At 38.1% G+C, this 20,577-nt stretch overlaps 1 protein-coding gene across 9 annotated transcripts in view; it reads left to right on the top strand.

Moving 5' to 3' along the window:
- Positions 1-20,577, top strand: part of ccdc88aa (coiled-coil domain containing 88Aa) — a 28,894-nt gene that overhangs the window by 5,824 nt on the left and 2,493 nt on the right. For 2 of the 9 annotated variants that reach the window (XM_056266873.1, XM_056266871.1), the window contains exons 4-25: positions 1,937-2,006; positions 2,642-2,700; positions 2,867-2,950; positions 3,058-3,198; positions 3,451-3,617; positions 5,912-5,993; positions 7,996-8,154; positions 8,589-8,735; positions 8,860-9,007; positions 9,262-9,866; positions 9,955-10,121; positions 10,210-10,351; positions 12,031-12,183; positions 12,425-12,586; positions 13,091-13,368; positions 14,285-14,428; positions 15,298-15,484; positions 15,722-15,867; positions 17,197-17,289; positions 17,385-17,608; positions 19,694-19,777; positions 20,051-20,233. In XM_056266873.1, the coding sequence (XP_056122848.1) occupies positions 1,937-2,006; positions 2,642-2,700; positions 2,867-2,950; positions 3,058-3,198; positions 3,451-3,617; positions 5,912-5,993; positions 7,996-8,154; positions 8,589-8,735; positions 8,860-9,007; positions 9,262-9,866; positions 9,955-10,121; positions 10,210-10,351; positions 12,031-12,183; positions 12,425-12,586; positions 13,091-13,368; positions 14,285-14,428; positions 15,298-15,484; positions 15,722-15,867; positions 17,197-17,289; positions 17,385-17,608; positions 19,694-19,777; positions 20,051-20,233 (3,625 nt within the window). The remainder of the gene's footprint in view (positions 1-1,936; positions 2,007-2,641; positions 2,701-2,866; positions 2,951-3,057; positions 3,199-3,450; positions 3,618-5,911; positions 5,994-7,995; positions 8,155-8,588; positions 8,736-8,859; positions 9,008-9,261; positions 9,867-9,954; positions 10,122-10,209; positions 10,352-12,030; positions 12,184-12,424; positions 12,587-13,090; positions 13,369-14,284; positions 14,429-15,297; positions 15,485-15,721; positions 15,868-17,196; positions 17,290-17,384; positions 17,609-19,693; positions 19,778-20,050; positions 20,234-20,577) is intronic. The other 7 variants (XM_056266877.1, XM_056266876.1, XM_056266879.1 and 4 more) reach the window with 5 other exon arrangements.

Below are 20,577 nucleotides of genomic sequence, written 5' to 3'. Positions count from 1 at the left end.
TAGGGTGTATTCACACCTGCCTTGTTTGGTTCGATTGAATCGAACTCTAGTTCGTTTCCCCCCTTGGTGCGGACCTTTTGGCCAGGTGTGAATACAGCAATCGAACTCGGGTGCGGACCAAACAACCGAACCGAGACCCAGCTGAAGAGGTGGTCTCGGTACGGTTCCAAACGAACTCTGGTACGGTTCGTTTACGGTGTGAACATGAACCGACCCAATTGCAAGAAAGCACTGCGCCTTTGAGTTAACAGGCTTCCGTAGTCGGAGATTTTGGCATAATGGTTTGTGTTATTGTTGTTCAAGTGCGAAAGAGAATTCCATTCCGGCGCGCTGTCTGGCCACACGATACTGTTGCGCGTCGTGTGTGCGTCATTGGAATGGAATGAATGAATGAGTGTGTGCATCAGGACATTCACATACAGAGCGTTCTCTTTAGTCTAATCGCGCATAGATGCAAAAAAAGCTTTTGCAGTTCATATAATGTAACGATAGTTACAATACAAGGATGACGCTGCGTTAAACTGGACAAACTTAATCGCAAGCGTTAACATTGACAGCACTTGTTAGCAGTATATACAATAAGAATCTCATTATTTGAATGTGTGAACATAGCCCCTCTCTATGAATCAAAACTTTATACCTTATCCGTCTTCTGCGCAGTTTCTTCATATTGCGTTTGTACAGAATAACACAAAATTAGTAAAATAACAAATATTGCAGTACGAAATATCTCCATGCTGAGCCTTTTTTGCACTTCCTGATTTCCCTACTTGAGAATCCTTGTCCAATGAATGGACGACCTTAGCACATTTGTGGTTTTGTTTACAAATTTTGGTTCACTTGCAAAAAGAGCAGTGTGAAAGCGAACCGTACCAAAAAAAAACAAAAAAACAATTTATTTGGTCCGGACCAAAGCAAGTGAACTATCGGACTTTCCTGGTGTGAATACACCCTTAGATTTAATTTAGGCTTTTATTCACATTTAAACATTGATTGGCGAACATAAACAGAAGCTCAACCGAACCTGCTTGACACACAAGAACAAACCTCATTGGTTCTTGCTAAAGCTCAAATGTGCTGCGTAACACGAGAATGAACCTCGCTGGTTCTCAAACGTCAAGCGAACATGCTTGAGCTTCCGTTTATCAGAACTGATGTGTGAGTTGTGAATAAAAGCCTAAATTCAATGTGTTTACACTATCGATCGCGATTGTGTCTCTTCAGAAAATTTTTAACTAAACCACTCGATTTATATGGATTAGTTTTACGATCTCTCGTAAAGATCTGAGAGAAGTAAGCTCTCGGATTTCGTCAAAAAGATCTTCATTTGTGTTCTGAAGATGAACGAAAGTCTTACTTTGAACGAAATGAGGGTAATTAATGACAGAATTTGTATTTTTTCTTGAACTATCCCTTTAAATAAAGGTGATTATTAATAATATAATTATTAATACACATTGTCATGCTGATTTAAGCTGAAGTGCTCTGTAATTAATAGCCCCCCGGTTATGTAGCTTTTTAAGAAGGTCTAATACGTCTTTTAGGGAGCACTGTGTAATCTAACTTCTTGAATTATCTCGGCATTGGTCCTTTAATGTGTTTTTTTTAGACATGAACAATATGAGAAGGGTGACCACAATATTCAAGTTCATCTGAAGCACCACATCAAAGTTTAATAATTGTCTTGATTTAAACCATTCCCCATGGGTCTGCACACAAGTTTCCTGAACTCTTTGAGACGTCTCTGAACAATTACCCCGGTCCCCAGTCCTGCCTGTAATTTACTGCTTAAACCGGTTGAATGCAATGAAACTGATAGCAGCTGGGTCTGTTTTTGCTCTTTAATAAAACTGAAAGCTGCTGCTTTTTGAATAAGATTCTGTGTATCACACCTCTTCCATCTCCTGTTTCTAATTTTGCATCCTGTTTACTGTAGGAGACCCTGCATCAGCTGATTATGATGTCTCCTCCCAATGTGCTGCTTCTGGGCAGGAATCCGCACTGTGGTACGTCAGCTACTGAACAACAGATTCTGAGAAAGTGCTGAATAGTTCCAGAGGCTCGAATCTAATGACGCACACACGAACAATACATCAGGAACTCTTACAGAGATCATAATGCTACTGTGTGTGATTTTTTTATTTTACTTTCCCCTCTCAGCACCTCCTTCATGTCCCCCTGTTCACTATTATAGTTTCAAAAGTTGTTAATATCTTGATGCACGATATCTTTGTTCAGAATAAAAGTAGTGGGCGGCATTCGTTTTGATTGACAGTATTTCCCTCATCTAAGTACACTACAATTCAAAAGTTTGGGGTCAGTAAGATTGCAGGGGGTCAGTAAGAAATGTATAGTTTTGTCCAGCAAGGATGCATTAAATTGATCAAAAGTGGAAGTAAAAACATTTATAATGCTACAAAAGATTTCTATTTCAAATAAATGCTGTTCTGTCTATTCATCGAAGACACCTGGAAAAAAAATTATGTTTCCACACAAAAACATTGATAATAATAATAAGAAGAAATGTTTCTTGAGCAGCAAATCGCATTATTATAATGATTTCTGAAGGATCATGTGACACTGAAGCATTTGCATTCTATTGTAAAGCATTTAATTGTTTTGAATGAAACCTTCTTTCCAGAGGAAGGTCTAGAAGAGATCAGGAAGTTGCTGTTGCTGTTGCTTGGCTGTGCTGTGCAGGTAATGTGTAACTGTGTGCACTAAATAGATTATATTAAACCAAGCACTTGACTATTCAGTTAACCTTTTATTGCACAAACTGGCTATCAAATTGACTTAATTTTAATTAAAATGAAGTATAGTTAAGCAGTGTGGAGACCTAAAACTGTCTGTTGCTGTTTTGCAGTGCGAAAGAAAAGAGGAGTATATCGAGAAGATACAATGCCTTGATTTTGACACAAAAGCAGCAATCGCAGCTCATATCCAAGAGGTACTGGTAGATACTTCACAACACACTATTGCTTGGCAAATATGGCACATATGGATGATTATCTGTATAGTCATGTAGTAATTATATATATATTTTTTGCACTCCAGGTGACTCATTGTCAGGAGAATGTGTTTGATCTGCATTGGTTGGAGATGGAGGATGTGTGTCCGGAGGAATGGGAAAATCTCTGCAGAAGTATGAACATTAATCTCAAAATGTTAGTGGACCAGCGAGACCGGCAATTTGAGGTATCTTCAAAAGTCATTTAGAAAAATTCTTTCCCCTCCCCACCTTTCTGAGAGATAATCATTCAGTTTAAAGAGGTTTATTGTGATTGGCTGCAGTACGAAGGAAAACAACTTGTAGCCGGTTGCTTAAAACAATAACCAGCCAATGCATGAGACTTTAAACTGCTCTGGCTTCACCCAACAGGCATTTAGTTTGTTAACTAGTTCATTCTCTCGTTTAACCTTTCTCATTTTTTCTGTGTCTGCTGGTAGGTCATCGTGGAGCTGATGCAGGGGAAAGAGACGATGAAGTCTGTAGTGTTTGGTGATGACTCTTCCCTCACAGAGTCCGCTAGCAGCCAGCTCCCTTTATCCCAGCAGCATCTGTCACTAGAGCTGACGGACGCTAAAACCAAGATCAAACGCCTCAGACAGGAGCTGTGAGCATATGCACACACACACAAAACTGACCTACACATGCACAGACATGATGAATGATCAAACATGATGAGTGAAACAAACCCAGAATAACTTGTATGTTTATGGAGGTATGTGATCATGGTTCATAGCTGTGACTTCCGGTTTCAATGGTTCATAGCTGTGACTTCCGGTTTCAATGGTTCATAGCTGTGACTTCCGGTTTCAATGGGAAATAATTGAACACATAAAAGTACAACTGCACATATCAAGTCATTAGCTTGGGTCTTAGTGATAGACAATATATTGGCAGCCATATCTGCATTGGTCAACATTTTCTATAAATTTTTTTCAAACTTTTTTTTTTTCAATTTATATTGAAATCTTATAATATTAGTTTTCTCTGTCCACAATAATATTAATTTGTATTTATATAATTAATATATTTTTATGTAATTATGCTTCATTTGCACTATCCCAAAGTTCCAATATAAGGTAATCTTTTGTTGATTCACTTATGTGATTGTAAAGGTCCACTAATTAATTTGTAGTAACTGGTTCTGTGGTTATTGTAAGATGTCTGTAGGAAGCTTGCCTCAGATTAAAAATATCCTGGCACAGTGCATGGTCCGTCCTTATTCTGCTGACCCACTTTTATCCTCTTAGTGTAATGCTACAGACAGTCAACCCCCCTCATTTCCACCCATCCGTCCTTCTATCCATCAATTTTTTCCATCCACCCACAAACTCGCTGTACAATACTGCTCATACTGCTCCATTCTTAGGCTTCTATTTTGGAGGATATCCCGGAGCAGCACTTGAGTGTTAATGTACAGAAGAGCTTTCTCAGAGTTTTAAAGTGAAAATGTGATGTTTCATTCACCATACAAAGGAAATTAACTTCATTTTAGCAAAAATGGTCAATTTCATCATGTGTTGATGCAACATTTTGTAGTGATGCACTGAAATGAAAAATGTGGACACACTGGAATTATGGAATAATGATCGACTGTTTTAGTTATATATCATTTTTAGGTGATTATACTACATTTTTAGTGTGACATTACAAATATTACATAATGTTTATTTTACAAAGTTCGGGTGGAATATGTTCAGATAATCTGACTTCCCACAGTTTTTTTCAGCATCCCACCACCACCCTAACTTCTCACTCTCAACTATTCGTATCCCAGCAGGGAATGGACTTCAGTATTGACTTCTGATACAATTTTCACACACTATGCTAAAAACGGAGCACAATGATGTTAAAATAGGCTAACTGATTTTTGTTGGCTAATAAAAGCACATCAAACCTAAAAAGTGAGATGTAAGTTGTCTCTCACTGTCTGTAAAATGAAAGGAGCAGAAAAATGCACGAGAGAGTGAGAAATGATTTATTAATGAACCAGTTTTCCCAAGGGCTATATTTTATTGGGAAAATCAAAATGCATTTATTTTCAATATCACATTGTGCTGTTTTTTAATGTCAGTTTCTGTTATTGGATTTCTTAAAGTTGCAGGTTCTGTGTATAGCCATATTGACATAAAAGCATCACACAGTTGCTATAGATTTGTCGGCTGCACATTCATGATGCGAATCTCCCGTTCCACCACATCCCAAAGCTGATCTGGTGGTGACTCTGGAGACCATTTGAGTATAGTGAACTCACTATCATGTTCAAGAAACCAGTTTGAGATGATTTGAGCTTTTGTGTCGTAGCACGTTACGAATTGTAGCCTCAGTTTGCTGTTCTTAGCTGACAGGAGTGTGTGTCTTCTGCTGCTGTAGCTCTTCTGCTTCAAAGTTCAACGTGTTCTGCTTTTAGAGATGCTCTTCTGCAGACCTCGGTTGTAACAGTTATTATTACTGTTGCCTTTCTATCAGCTTGAACCAGTCTGGCCATTCTCCTCTGACCTCTGGCATCAACAAGACATTTTCGCCCACAGAACTGCCGCTCACTGGATATTTTCTCTTTTTTGGACCATTCTCTGTAAACCCTAGAGATGGTTGTGCCTGAAAATCCCAGTAGATCAGCACTTTCTGAAATACTCAGACCAGCCCGTCTGGTACCAACAACCATGGCATTAACGAGCAGTTTGTTGGCTGGTGTGTACTTGTAGTAGATGTGCATTTGTGTACACACTTGCATGTGGTTATATTTGCATGAGTACTTATGCTTATGTGCACACATATTTGGGTGTGTGTGGTTGTGGGCATCCTTGTTCTTCTCTGATTAAGTAATTGCATGTTAATCACTCTTCTTAACCTGTATGAGTGTTTAAATCTCTCAAACATCTGTTTCCTGTGTCCACACAGAGAGGAGAAAAGTGAACAGCTCTTAGACTCCAGGCAGGACCTGGACAGTGTGGAGGCGGAGATTAAAAGACTCCAGCAAGAGGTACTGAAAATTATGGAAACTTGTTTCCGCCACAGAATGAAAAATATAAAAGGTAATTGCGACTTTTTATCTCACAATTCTGACTTTTTTTCTCACAATTGCGAGTTTACATCTCGCAATTCTGACTTTATTTCTCAGAATTGCGAGATATAAAGTCAGAATTGCGTGATATAAAATAGCAATTGCGTGTTATAAAGTCAGAATTGCGAGATATAGTCAGAATTTATTGATATAAAGTCGCAATTGCAAGTTATAAAGTCAGAATTGCGTCATATAAAGTCGCAATTGCGTGTTGTAAAGTCAGAATTGCGTGAAATAAAGTTGCAATTGCGTGTTATAAAGTCAGAATTGCGTGATATAAAGTCGAAATTGCGTGTTGTCAGAATTGTGAGAAACTATTCTGAGGGGAAAAAAGTTAGTCTTTTTTCCCCCTTAGAATTGGCCTGATAACTCGCAATTGCGAGTTTATATCTCACAATTCTGACTTTTTTTCTCACAATTGCGAGTTTACATCTCGCAATTCTGACTTTATTTCTCAGAATTGCGAGATATAAAGTCAGAATTGCGTGATATAAAATCGCAATTGCGTGTTATAAAGTCAGAATTGCGAGATATAGTCAGAATTTATTGATATAAAGTCGCAATTGCAGGTTATAAAGTCTGAATTGCATCATATAAAGTCGCAATTGCGAGATATAAAGTCAGAATTTGGTGATATAAAATCGCAAATGCGTGTTATAAATTCAGAATTGCGAGATATAAAGTCAGAATTTATTGATATAAAGTCGCAATTGCGTGTTATAAAGTCAGAATTGCGTGATATAAAGTCGAAATTGCGTGTTCTAAAGTCAGAATTGTGAGATATAAACTATTCTGAGGGGAAAAAAGTTAGTCTTTTTCCCCCCTTAGAATTGGCCTGATAACTCGCAATTGCGAGTTTATATCTCACAATTCTGAGAAAATATGTCAGAATTTCGAGATATAAACTCGCAATTATGTGTTATAAAGTCAGAATTGCGAGATGTAAACTCGCAGTTGTGAGAAAAAAAGTCCGAATTGTGAGATAAAAAGTCGCAATTCTGTCTTTTTTTCTCGCAATTGCGACTTTATTTCTCATAATTGTGACTTTTATATCTCGCAATTGCGACTTTATTTCTCAGAATTGCGACTTTATATCTCGCAATTGCGACTTTATTTCTCACAATTCTGACTTCATATCTTGCAATTGTGAGATAAAAAGACGCAATTATTATTATTTATTTTTTATTCAGTGGCGGAAACAAGCTTCCATAGAAAATAAAATGATCTCAGACTCCTATTAAGAACTTTTGCTAACACTTTTTTTAGGGTTCAATTCTCACTATTAACTATTGCTTATTAGCATGCATATTACTAGGATATTGGCTGTTTATTAGTACTTATAAAGCACATATTAACGCCTTATTCTGCATGACCTTATTCTACATCCTTTAATCCAACCCATTACCTAAACTTAAAGACTACCTTACTAACTATTAAGGAGTTTATTGAGGCAAAAGTCATAATTAATAGTGTATGTGTTCCCCATACTAGTGTTACCAAACTTTTATAGTCATTTTTATTTTGCTATTTATTTATTATTTATTCCTGATCATTGTTTTATGTTATAGACATGACAACTTCTGAATAACACCATCAACACCATCTCTTCCTAGTAGTAGATAGAAGTAATAGTAGTAGTAGTAGTAGTAGTAGTTTATTGTCATTCCAACACATTATACATGTGGTACGTGGTATAAGGAATGAAATTACGTAATTACGGCAAACTGTAATTAATAATTCTTGATAATGGGCAGACTTAACTACCCGGTCTAGTACACCAAACTCTTTTATTTCAAAAGGTAAAGAAATTTCCAATTTAGTTGTGCTATACTTGTTTAAATATTGCTACGGTCTTTATTTTAATGTCAGTTTTTTCTTCCTTGCTACCTGTATCCTGTCTACTCTTGGCGGCCCGTGGCAGAACATGCAGCTGTTAACAGATGCACGAGCAGCCAGGATGTACCGTGACGAGCTGGATGCGATGAAAGAGAGAGCCATCAGAGCAGACAAACTGGAGAGTGAAGTGGCTCGCTATAGAGATAAACTTCACAACATGAACTTTTACAAAACCAAACTGGAGGTGTGTGTGTAGAAGAATGTTTATGTGTGTGCGTACACTACCGTTCAGATGTTTTTGAAAGAAGACTCTTAAGCTCAACAAGGCTGCATTTATTTGATCAAAAATACAGTGAAAACCTTAATATTGTGCAATATTATTACAATTTAAAATAATTTAAAACATTTTATAATGTCATTTATTCCTGGCAAAGCTGAATTTTCAGCAGCCTTTGCTCCAGTCTTCAGTGTCATTGATTCAGAAGTCATTTTAACATGCTGATTTGGTTTTCAAAACACATAAATTTAATGAATTTCCAGGATTCTTTGTTGAATGTTAAGTTTAAAAGAACAGCATTTATTTAAACTGCTCCAGATTTAAATCTGACTCCAGATTTTTGAACAGTAGTGTTATATGCATGAGAAATCTCACCTTAACTTTCTTTTTGGCATTGACAGGAGCTTAAGGAGGATAATCAGCTGTTGATGGAAAGTAAGGCCATGCTGGAGGAACAGCTACAGAGCATCAAAGCACGATCTGACAAACTGCAACATCTGGAGAAACACAACCTCCTGCTAGAGGCAAAACTTCATGACATTGAAGAGGTGAGGAAAAGGAAATGATACCCATTAAAAGGATCTGCTGCAATATTACTATGTACCCTTTTCTCTTTTTGCCGCTCCAAGTTGTTTTCTTATGTGCTTCACTTGGCTGTCTTATCTGTTTTAGGAAAGAACTGTGGACAGGAGACGAATAGAGGAGCTGCTGGAAAGGAACATCATATTGGAGCTCTCTCAGAAAAGAAGTATGGAGGAATCACAACGCTTGGGCTGGGAGCTAGAACTCGCCAAGGATCCTCAACAGAATTCAGAAACGGGTATATGTATATATTAGCACTGCGATTTAACATGAGGTATATTAAAAATGTGATGCTCGTCGACCATTGTGCCATTGAATAAGTCACCATAAGTTACTTAAAACTTTGCTTTGAAATGAACATTTTGATAGAAACAAACATCTTGATTGAAACATAAAAGCATATGATAGATTGCAAACAAATTATTCCACTACCATCTCATTGATCATTTGACAGGTAATAAATGATCTTAAAAAATGTGTTTATGATTTTAGAGCTGAAGTCTTTGGGCCAGGAGGTAACTGAAAATACACGTAGCAGATTGCTGAAACTGGAGAAAGAGAACCAGAGGTTGTTGAAGTCCCTGGAAGAACTTCAAGGAACCAGTCACCCATTAAATGAGTTTATTTCTAAATCTAAACATATTGAGGAACATTGGAGGATTAGCAATAATTCCCTTGACACAGAAAATCTGCATGCATCCATGGAAAATAATAACAGCAATCTACATTGTTTTGAAGTAGAGATCCATGAATTGGAGATGAAGAAGCAGAGTCTTCAAGTCAATGCAAATCAAAACCAAGGTCAAGTAGATGTAGAAAACAAAAGCCTAGTGCATGAGAATGGACATTTGGAGCAAGACAGGAGTTGTCTGGAGAAGGAAAATCGGAGATTGCTGCAGCAAGTGAAGATCCAGGAGGCCTCGTTGGATAGTAGCAGTTTGAAGTTGGCGGTTCTAGAGAAGGAGAACCGTACCCTGATTAAAAAGACTACCTATCTCAGTGAGGCCTCTGTCAAGAACAAAGAACTGGAGATGGAGAACCAGGAGCTGATTCAGCAGGCTGGAGTGGACAAGAGGATGCTGGTGACATTAAGAGAGGTTAACACTGCAATGCATGCTTTGTAGATTATTATGCTTTCTCAATGTTTTCTTATTTTTCTTAATTTGACTATTTTCTGCTCTAAAGGAGCTGCTGGACCAGAGGCTGAAATTGCAACAGAAAGAATCTGATCTTGAGAAATTGACTTATGAGCTGGAGAGGATAAAGTTAAACCAGGAGACACAAATGGGAGATCACGAGGCTGTAGACCAGGGGTATCCAGACATTCACTTATATATTCAATCAAGCCCAAGGTAATACTTTTAAATGTCAGATTCCTTTTTAGACATGTCTAATGGCCAACTCCGTCTTTTTGTCCCTCACTCTCTCTTCCACGTTCAGTCAGTGTAAGCAGTTGGAGTCAGAGCTGGAGTCTTCTCTAATGAAATCCCTGAAGATTAAAAAAGAGAGAATGGCTGCCCTGGAGGCCCGTCTGCAGGAATCGGCCAAGATAAACCAGCAACTACGACAGGATCTTAAAACTGTGAGTCAATGCCAGGTCCAAAGTTTACTTGCTAGTCATTTTGCTAACATGCTTGAATGGGGAACCCAGCTAATAGGCAATGTTCTGGCAAGGTTCTCTCAAAGTTATGAGCAAACGTTCTTCCAATAATGTTAATAAAACATTTGCTATTTCTTAACAATGTTTTCTGGTTTTTAATAATGTTCACAAAACTTTAGCACAAAAACATTATCTATACATGGTTCATGAAACATTTTAAATGTTACTTCTTCAGGGAAGATTTGACAGTAACATCCCCATTATGTTTGCAAAATGGATTGTTCCCTTATTGTTCGCAACCAAGAAAAAAAAATGTTTTAAAACATATTTACAAACTGGACATTTTAGAGAACGTTTAGGGAACATTCACAAATAATGTTTTCATAACTTAATGGGAACATTAGCAAAGCGTTCTTTGAACATATTTGTTCGTTTGTTGTTAGCTGGGAAAGACCAAAACCGTTTACTAAACTTATGTTTCACTTATTTTAAAACCAATAAAAATAAATATTTTAAAACCAGTTAGAATCTGACCAAAATTGTCTCTCAAATCAGGCTAAAAACTGTATTTTGAGTTGGTCAAGATAATGTACATGACTAGGACATGTGGGTAATAAAAAAGACTAAGGCATGTTTGCGCCAATATGGTCATTGGCTCTTTTCATTTTTATACAAAACGTTATATTGTTACATGTTACATTGCATTCAACGAATATATTAGCATTGCAGAATGCCAGAGCATGATCGCTAACTGCTAAGTTAGGATTCCAAACTAAAAACTGCCATGCTAAGCTCATTCATTTTTATATGATTGGCTTGTCTCTAAAGTTGTGGTCACATTTACCATTGTTCAGCAAATTCTTCGCGGGAGAAATACAGTAATTTCAATAGGAATCCATGCGATCAGTAACTCCATGTCAAGGCGGAAAAAATTCCAGATACACATTAAATATTTCACATCTGGTTCAAGTTGGTCACACAGATTGGCTGCGCTGACCAACAGAAAGTTAGCCTGGTTAAAACCAGACCATTCTCAGTTGTACTTGTAACTGAGTTATGGTCTGGCAAAGCGTCATAGACAAATCATTTCCAGAGGGGCGTCACCAACGGACAGACCTAACCAATCAGAGCGATGAAGGAGATGACGTATGCAGAGCGGCAGAAACATCTCCGAGTGTTGTTCTTTGCTGGGTTTTTAACAAAAAGGAAACGTTCAAATCGCTTAAAACAGACGCGATAGCTGATTCGAACGAGTGATGTTCGACGGCGGCATCCATCTTTGTAATGTAGGCTGCAAAATCTGCTTCAAAATCCCAGCGCTGTCGTCATCGTGTAAAGCCCGCCCCAACGTTTCTGATTGGTGCCTCGATTTCGGCGGATTGGAAATGAGCTTGAATGAGCTCTTTGCCAGACTAACTTTCAGAGCAAATCTAAATTTGCCGGAAGTTGTCTGGGTTTTCCCAGGCTAACAGAAAGCTGCTTGATTTGAAAGTGCCTTCTGTGTTCTTTTCATCATACATCACTACACTATTGACAAAAGGCGATGGAACTTTTATGCTCTCGAAATTTTGCCAATTTCGCTAATGTGACCGCACCTTAACAAGACTTTCTGTCTCCTTAGTTCATCAATCACAAATCATACTGTCCTTATTCTGTTGCAGGTCAAACAGAACTATGAGGCATTGCTTCAGAGGGAGGAGGAGGAAAAGGCAGGACAATGCTCTCCACCAGAGAGGCCATGGCACAGAGAGAGTCAGGAGGCCACGTGGGCATTGCTCAAGGTCAAAGATCGACTCATTGAGGTGGAGAGAAATGTGAGTCTCATGATGGAGGCAGTGTCCAGACCCACAGTCAACCTGTTTAAATACTTGAGGGAGGATTTTGGCATGAAATTATGTTTAATGCCTGCTAAGCATCTTTATAACTTTACAGCGCATTCAAGATATACGTATTCTATTAGAATAAAACACACAACATTGCTATACTGTAAGCATCAAGCTATACTGAGTGAGCTACAGGAACTTGACATATCTTCCCTTGGTTCGTCTTGTACAGAATGCAACATTACAGGCTGAGAAACAGGCATTGCAAACACAACTGCAGACCTTGCAGGCGCAGTCAGATGGGTTGCAGGCACAAATAATTGCATTGCAACAGCAGACGGCTTCCTTGCAGGAGAACAACACAGCACTGCAGACACACAATGCACAGCTGCAGGTAAATCACAGTAATTTAGGAATGCTGCCTTATATGCAATATAGGTATTATAAAACCTGCTATTCATCAAAGAATGCTGAAAAGATGGATCACTGTTTCCACAAAAATATTAAGCAGCTCAATTGTTTTCAGCATAAATAAGAAATGTAAGAAGAATAATGATAAGAAATGTTTCTTAAGCACCAAATCAGCATATCAGAATGATTTCTGAAGGATCATGTGACACTGAAGACTGGAGTAATAATGCTGAAAATACAGCTTTGCATCACAGGAACAAATTGCATTATAAAATTGAAAACACTTTTTTTAAAATGGTACTGTTTTATTGTATTTTTGATCAAATAAATGCAGCCTTAGTGAGCATAAGAGACTTCTTTCAAAAACATTTAAAAATCGTACCAATCCCAACCAGTAGTATGCTATATTAAAATATTAAAAGTTTAAGTGGAGACCATTTTAGATCTAATCAGTCATTGGCCTATCTTTGTCCTCAATCTCTCCTAGGTAGAGAAGTCAACTTTATCTTCCCAGAATTCCTCGCTGATGGCTCATAATGAACGGCTTCAGCGGGAACGGCAGAGTTCTGAGGCTGAGAGGGAAGGTGCGGTACGAGAGAGAGAAGATCTGCGCACCGTTAATGAACTTCTTCTCCGGGACCATGAGAGATTGAGCGTCCTGCACGAGAGACAGGGAGCAGAGTTCGAGGTGCTGTCACACAGGTACTCAACAATGGAGAACAGTCACCGAACCCTGGAGATAGAGCACAGATCACTGGAGGACAGGTTAGTACACATATACCATAAGATGTCTTAACAGTCCCAGGTTATGATACTCATTCGAAGTTCTGAATAGCGATAACTTGAATGTGCAAGGCTTCTAGTGTGAACTGCTTCCAGGTACTTTAGACATACAAAAACAGTTTATTATTCTGCTTGATATTATCGCAACCATGTCACCCTGTAGCCCAAGACTGGTTGCCCACTGAAGCAATAGTTTTACCATTTACTGCACTTTGTTATTCTTCTAGTTATTTACCCAGCTAACAGGAAACGTTCTCAGAACTTTGGCTAACGGTCTGGAAAGATTCTCTCAAAATTTAGCACAAAAACATTATTTATACATCGTTCATGGAAAGGTTTTTTCTTTTCTGAAACCTTTTTGATGAACTTTCGTCATTTTTTTTAGATGACACTATTTGTTTAAGAATGTTTAGAGAACTTTTAAAAGTAACGTTCCCATAACGTTAGTAAAATAATAAAATGAAATGTTCCCTTAATGTTCGCAATACCCAAGAAAATTTTAATTCAAAACCTGACATTTTGAACGTTCAAAGAAGATTCAGGAATAACTTTTCCATAACTTAATGGGAACTTTAGCAAAACGTTCTATGAACATTTTTGTTAACTGGGTACCTATAGCTGCTAATGAATCGGAAGCCTCTCCTACTTCTGTGTTGCAAAATAAGGTGGAAAATGACACAAAAGCATTAAATACATTTATTATTGCCTCTGTGACGCATTCAACTTTTTTACACGACGAACCCTTTTTGTGGTATATATATATATATATATATATATATATATATATATATATATATATATATATATATATATATATATGTGTGTGTCTGTGTATGTACATGTTTAAATGCTGCTTTAGATGAGCAAGTGCCAGTCTATGACACGTTTACATCTACAGGTATAACACACTACTTCAACAGCGCGCTCAGCTGGAGGGGTTAGAGAGAGCTCTTAGAGAAGAACAGCAGAAGATGCAGAATGAAATATCCACGAACAGGAACACAACAGCAGAGTGCCAAAGACTCCGAGACGAGAAAGACTGGTAAGTGATGTGTGTTTGTTTCCTTGGTGTACACCAAGTTCCCGAAAACTGCTGTCACATTAAATGTAAAGGGGCTCACTTGTCTTAATGCAAACATTATCACTGCATCCGAAATCGAATACTTCCCTACTATATAATATTCAAAAAACAGTATGCCAACAGTATGTAGTAGTATGACCGAAAACATAGTATTCGAAAAACAGTAGGCAAAATGTCCCCGGATGACCTACTACTTCCGGTGAGATTTTAAAGTGTGCATTTGATGGACACTTTACTATTCTATGAGGCTACGGGAGAGGATTTATGAATGGAAGTGAAGCGACGCAACTGATGCTGGAAGGTCACATGATAATGACAATATGGCGAGTGTAGTATGTAGAATATATAGAACGTATGTAAGTTCAAATTCAAAAGTAGATTACGTGAATGTAATCTGTAACCAGGAACATTGTAGCATATGAGAACCAAGGGGTGCGTCTCAATCAGCTCCCTAGTTCTGCTGTTGTTCATAAATACCAGTAGTGATGTTGTACATCAAGGACATTCTGATGTCGTTGGAAATAGAGCCATCATTTCCACCAATGTTTAGGGAGACAGGGTCCTTATCAGTGCCCAAATTCATGTATGCATAGCTAGGGAGCAGATTGAGACGCACCCGAGGTAACAAAAGAAACAGGAGCTAAACACAGGAAACAAGAACATACAAACTAAACATCCTAAGAACAGAAAGCATATGGAAGCATGGCGAAAACAATGGTGACATGGCTTGAAAGTTTTGGAAAACTCCTCCAGTCCTGGTCGTGTAGAGATAAATAAAGATGTCTTCTATTATTATTTGCACCAAACATTATGCTTTGCCCTCTGCCCAGGATGAATCAGACCTACCAGAAGCTGCTGGCAGAGAATGACGGACTTCAGGTCGAACACAAGAGCATGAAGAGCCAGTTGAACTCCAGCAAACTGGAGCAGACACAGCTGGAGTCAGAGCTGTCCAAACTCAAAGAGCAGAACCAGCAGCTGGAGATCGCCACTATAAAACTGACCAACCAGTGTGAGGTATATATCAGCCATTAGGCATCGCCATTCATACAGAGCAGAATGTTTTTAGACCATTTTACTTCCATCTTTTACATACCTGCAGAACATATTGTCCGGGCTGGTTTATGCTGGTTCGTGCTGGTAGCAACTAGACAAAGTCTTGCCATCATCCTAACTTTGTTGCTGCTTAAACAACGCTACTGATTAAATAATTTAAGTCCTTGATGAATCACCTCATTTTGTGCATCTGTTCAGTTGCTGACCCAACTGAAGGGGAACTTGGAGGAAGAGAACCGCCACTTGCTGGACCAGATCCAGAGCCTGATGCTGCAGAACCGGACCCTGCTAGATCAGACTATGGAGAACAAGGACCTGTTCCATGTGGAACAGAGACAATATATGTGAGAAACATTTATTTGGTGGAAGTGTTTATGTATGCAGCGTAGAAATCAGTTAAAGACAGTTTATTAAAATTCTGGCAAATCTGCAAAGCAGTGATTATCAAATGACCAAGGTTATTTATGCTCAGGATAACCCAATAAAAAACGTTTTAATGGGAAGACAACTCTCATATCTTTTGTTGTAGACATCAAGGTCTGTGGCATTTTAGCACAAATTAATCTGTCGCTTGGTTGAAGCCAATAAAATTAGGTAGATGCCGATATGCCATTCCCTCATCCTATAAAACCATAAACAAAACTATGCAAGGTCACAAAATACAACCCAGACGACAATAAATATGGGTTGACTTGCAGATAAACATGGTTTGTGCTGACCACTATATGATTTTTGCAGTGAATTAACTAGAGCATGAACCCATCGAACGTCAAGAGACATTTAGCAACCAGTATCGTATTCCTATTCAGCATATGCCATGTTGATGGTTCATGGTGTGATATTAATACATTTCAGTGTTTTAAGGACATTTTGGATTATTCTTCTCCAATAAATAACATAATTAAATGTAAAATCTGAGAATTCAAGAAAAACCCAACCCTCACTTTAGAGCAGTGATTCTCAACCAGGGGACAATATGACTTAAAATAAGACAAAACAAGCATTAAAATAAGCTAAAACAACAAAAAATCAAGCTATTTCTTATTTTAATGTATCCCTCAACAGCTGTTTTTTATTTTATTTAAAGAACGAGGATTCCCACCAGGGTTATTATAGTTAACAAAACTAAAACTGTAAATATAACGTGGTCATGGAAACTATATAGACATATTCTTTATAAAAAAACTAATAAAAATGACAAAAAAACTAACACTAAGTACTAATATTAAAACTAATACAAAATATGAAGGAAAAATTATAATTGTATCTATAAAATTATAATATTAATAATAAAATAACACAAATTCACACATTCTTGGAAAACGTGGGTATACAGTATGAGGTAGCATAATTTTAAAAGTGGGATTTCCAGACCTTGGATAGTCATGTAAATTAAAAAAATTTTAAAAGCATTTTTTTTTTCTAGTTATGCCAAGCTCTGAAACATTTTATTGGGTAGAATAAAATACTATCAGATTAATTAAGTAGAACAAAAAAAGTATTTGTAGAAATCCTTATTCAGTAAATGATAAACAACTTAAAAATTCACAGGGCCATTGAATATTGTTGTGAATGTGTATAATTGGGTGTCAAAAGTGAAAAATAACATTAGACCACTGTACAGATGTTTATGGCATGTAAGCGCTACAATTACTGGACTGTTGTTTTGACAGAGACAAACTGAATGAACTCAGAAGGCAGAAGGAAAAGCTGGAGGAGAAAATCATGGATCAGTACAAGTTCTATGAACCATCGCCTCCTCGCAGGTACCGTCCCAGTGTGTGTGTGTGTGTGTAAATATCAAGATTATGTTTTTATTTATCATGTTTTCTGTCCTTTCTCAAATGGTTACTCAATGAAGACGGATAAACTGGATAACGCTGAAGATGAGGAAGTTGATGAAGACAAGGGCTCGTGATCAGGAGCACGTTTGTTCTCCAACTCCCCAGCTCCGCTCCGAGTCATGCGAGGGTCTGGATGACCTGCGCTGCCATGACAACGGCTCCTTCGTGGGTTCCCAGGGCTCGGAGGAATCTGCTCCCAACTCCCTTAATGGTGACACCCTGTCCCCCAAGAGGAGCAGCAGTGAGTATCACCACAGTTACACGAAACTGTCAGAGTCCAATCATTCCAGCCAGGAACATCCAGAAACAAGCCATTTAATCAAGCGCAAACCCTTCGTCCCAACATCCCAAGGTCAGGAGAGTGAGAACAGGATAGGATGGAGCAGCCAAGCAAAGGGTAGTAACTCACCCCACAAATCACTTCTGCTGTTTAGAAAACTCCTCAACTTCTAAACCCAAAACCCTTGGCGCCACAGAACACTTCGAGAGGAGTTACTCCAATTAAACATTTATGCAGTTATTTGATGTATGGTTCCTGATTCATTTCACGTCTTTGGTCCTCCATTCTTTTCCACACTGTTCAACACACATATTTCGGTAACACTTTACAATAAGGTCTAATTTATTAACATTAGCTAATGTATATGCTAATATAAACTAACAGTGATCTATATATATATATTAGGGGTGTAACAATATATCGTGTCACAATATATCGCAATAAAAAATAATTTTATCATTTTAATCAACAGTACATTTTTTGTTAACCTTTTATCATATGACTTGAAGTATCGCAATAATATTGTATCATGAGTTCAGTATTGTGATATGTATCGAATCGTGGCATGAGGGTATTGTTACACCCCTAATATATACAGACACACACATATATATATATATATATATATATACACTCACCTAAAGGATTATTAGGAACACCTGTTCAATTTCTCATTAATACAATTATCTAATCAACCAATCACATGGCAGTTGCTTCAATGCATTTAGGGGTGTGGTCCTGGTCAAGACAATCTCCTGAACTCCAAACTGAATGTCAGAATGGTAAAGAAAGGTGATTTAAGCAATTTTCAGCGTGGCATTGTTGTTGGTGCCAGACGGGCCGGTCTGAGTATTTCACAATCTGCTCAGTTACTGGGATTTTCCCGCACAACCATTTCTAGGGTTTACAAAGAATGGTGTGAAAAGGGAAAAACATCCAGTATGCGGCAGTCCTGTGGGCGAAAATGCCTTGTTGATGCTAGAGGTCAGAGGAGAATGGGCCGACTGATTCAAGCTGATAGAAGAGCAACTTTGACTGAAATAACCACTCGTTACAACCGAGGTATGCAGCAAAGCATTTGTGAAGCCACAACACGCACAACCTTGAGGCGGATGGGCTACAACAGCAGAAGACCCCACCGGGTACCACTCATCTCCACTACAAATAGGAAAAAGAGGCTACAATTTGCAAGAGCTCACTAAAATTGGACAGTTGAAGACTGGAAAAATGTTGCCTGGTCTGATGAGTCTCGATTTCTGTTGAGACATTCAGATGGTAGAGTCAGAATTTGGCGTAAACAGAATGAGAACATGGATCCATCATGCCTTGTTACCACTGTGCAGGCTGGTGGTGGTGGTTTAATGGTGTGGGGGATGTTTTCCTGGCACACTTTAGGCCCCTTAGTGCCAATTGGGCATCGTTTAAATGCCACGGCCTACCTGAGCATTGTTTCTGACCATGTCCATCCCTTTATGGCCACCATGTACCCATCCTCTGATGGCTACTTCCACCATGTCACAAAGCTCTAATCATTTCAAATTGGTTTCTTGAACATGACAGTGAGTTCACTGTACTAAAATGGCCCCCACAGTCACCAGATCTCAGTCCAATAGAGCATCTTTAGGATGTGGTGGAACGGGAGCTTCGTGCCCTGGATCTGCATCCCACAAATCTCCATCAACTGCAAGATGCTATCTTATCCATATGGGCCAACATTTCTAAAGAATGCTTTCAGCACCTTGTTGAATCAATGCCACGTAGAATTAAGGCAGTTCTGAAGGCGAAAGGGGGTCAAACACAGTATTAGTATGGTGTTCCTAATAATCCTTTAGGTGAGTATATATATATAAGATGTAACAAAAATCTTAACATTCCAAGTAAGTAGTAAAAATATATATATATGTGACTGTGGTTGTTTTGTGATTTTTCATGTTCTTTCTTACAAAATAATTTCCTTCTTTCCTATGAAAACAGTCACAAACATTTGTATTGTCATGTTTTCCTCCCTCATTTTCTGTCTTCATGTTTTCCATTATGATGACCAAGTCTGCGCCCTGAAAAAGTTTCATGTTAAGCGTAACAAACCAAAGGATAAAGACAAAGTCAAGTCTCTCTTCCGCCGAGCTCTGTGTAAGATCCTTACATCCTGTCTTTCCTGTAATGGCTGTGCCTTCCCTGTCATTGCTTTTTATTTTTTATACATGATTCTTTAATGATCTTTGCATCAGCCATAATAGCTTACCTATGAACAAAGGCTTTTACAAGTAAATCAAAGCCTTTTATTCTTCAGAGAATGAGAAAAGGGTAATGCAAGATAAATGCTTTAACTCCTTTAAGACAAATGCTGCCTCAACGTCATCTCATGTCATCTTCATTTTCATCTCTTCTCATGTTTCATCTCAGCAATGAATGACCTGCTGCAATCAGAGGGATGTTTGGATGGGGAGTCCGGGCAGCAGGAAGATCAGCTAGAAGAGCAAATAATGCAGCACACCATTGCCATTTCAAAAAAACACTCCACATCATCATCATCATTTCAACCCTACTCTTCCATAGACAATCATACAACAATACATAATCAAGGTTGTAAGTCAAAACTGTACATAAGGCATAGATATTTGCAGTTCATCTGGCATTAATGGTGTTTGTGACAAGCATCACTATTACTATTGCTCATACTTATGAGTGATCTAAACAAACTCAACTCTTCCCCTAAAAGTATTTTGGTGCATAACTAATCCCACAAGTGATCAGACTTGCGTGTGAAAGCAGAGGGACAAAAAGATCATAAGTCTTGTGGTTGAGGGGTGATTATTTTAGCCAGTAAGTAGCCACATAACACGTTAACAACAGTGCTGGGTAAGTTACTCTAAAAAAGTATTTAATTACTAGCTACTAATTACATCTTCGACAGTGTAATTGGATTACTT

Source organism: Rhinichthys klamathensis, unplaced genomic scaffold (assembly GCF_029890125.1).
Source record: "Rhinichthys klamathensis goyatoka isolate OS25496 unplaced genomic scaffold, OSU_Roscu_1.1 h1tg000254l_1, whole genome shotgun sequence".
In the NCBI taxonomy this organism is placed as follows: domain Eukaryota; kingdom Metazoa; phylum Chordata; class Actinopteri; order Cypriniformes; family Leuciscidae; genus Rhinichthys; species Rhinichthys klamathensis.
The sequence above is the reverse complement of the archived record's forward strand: the minus strand, read 5'-3'. Positions and strand labels throughout refer to the sequence as shown.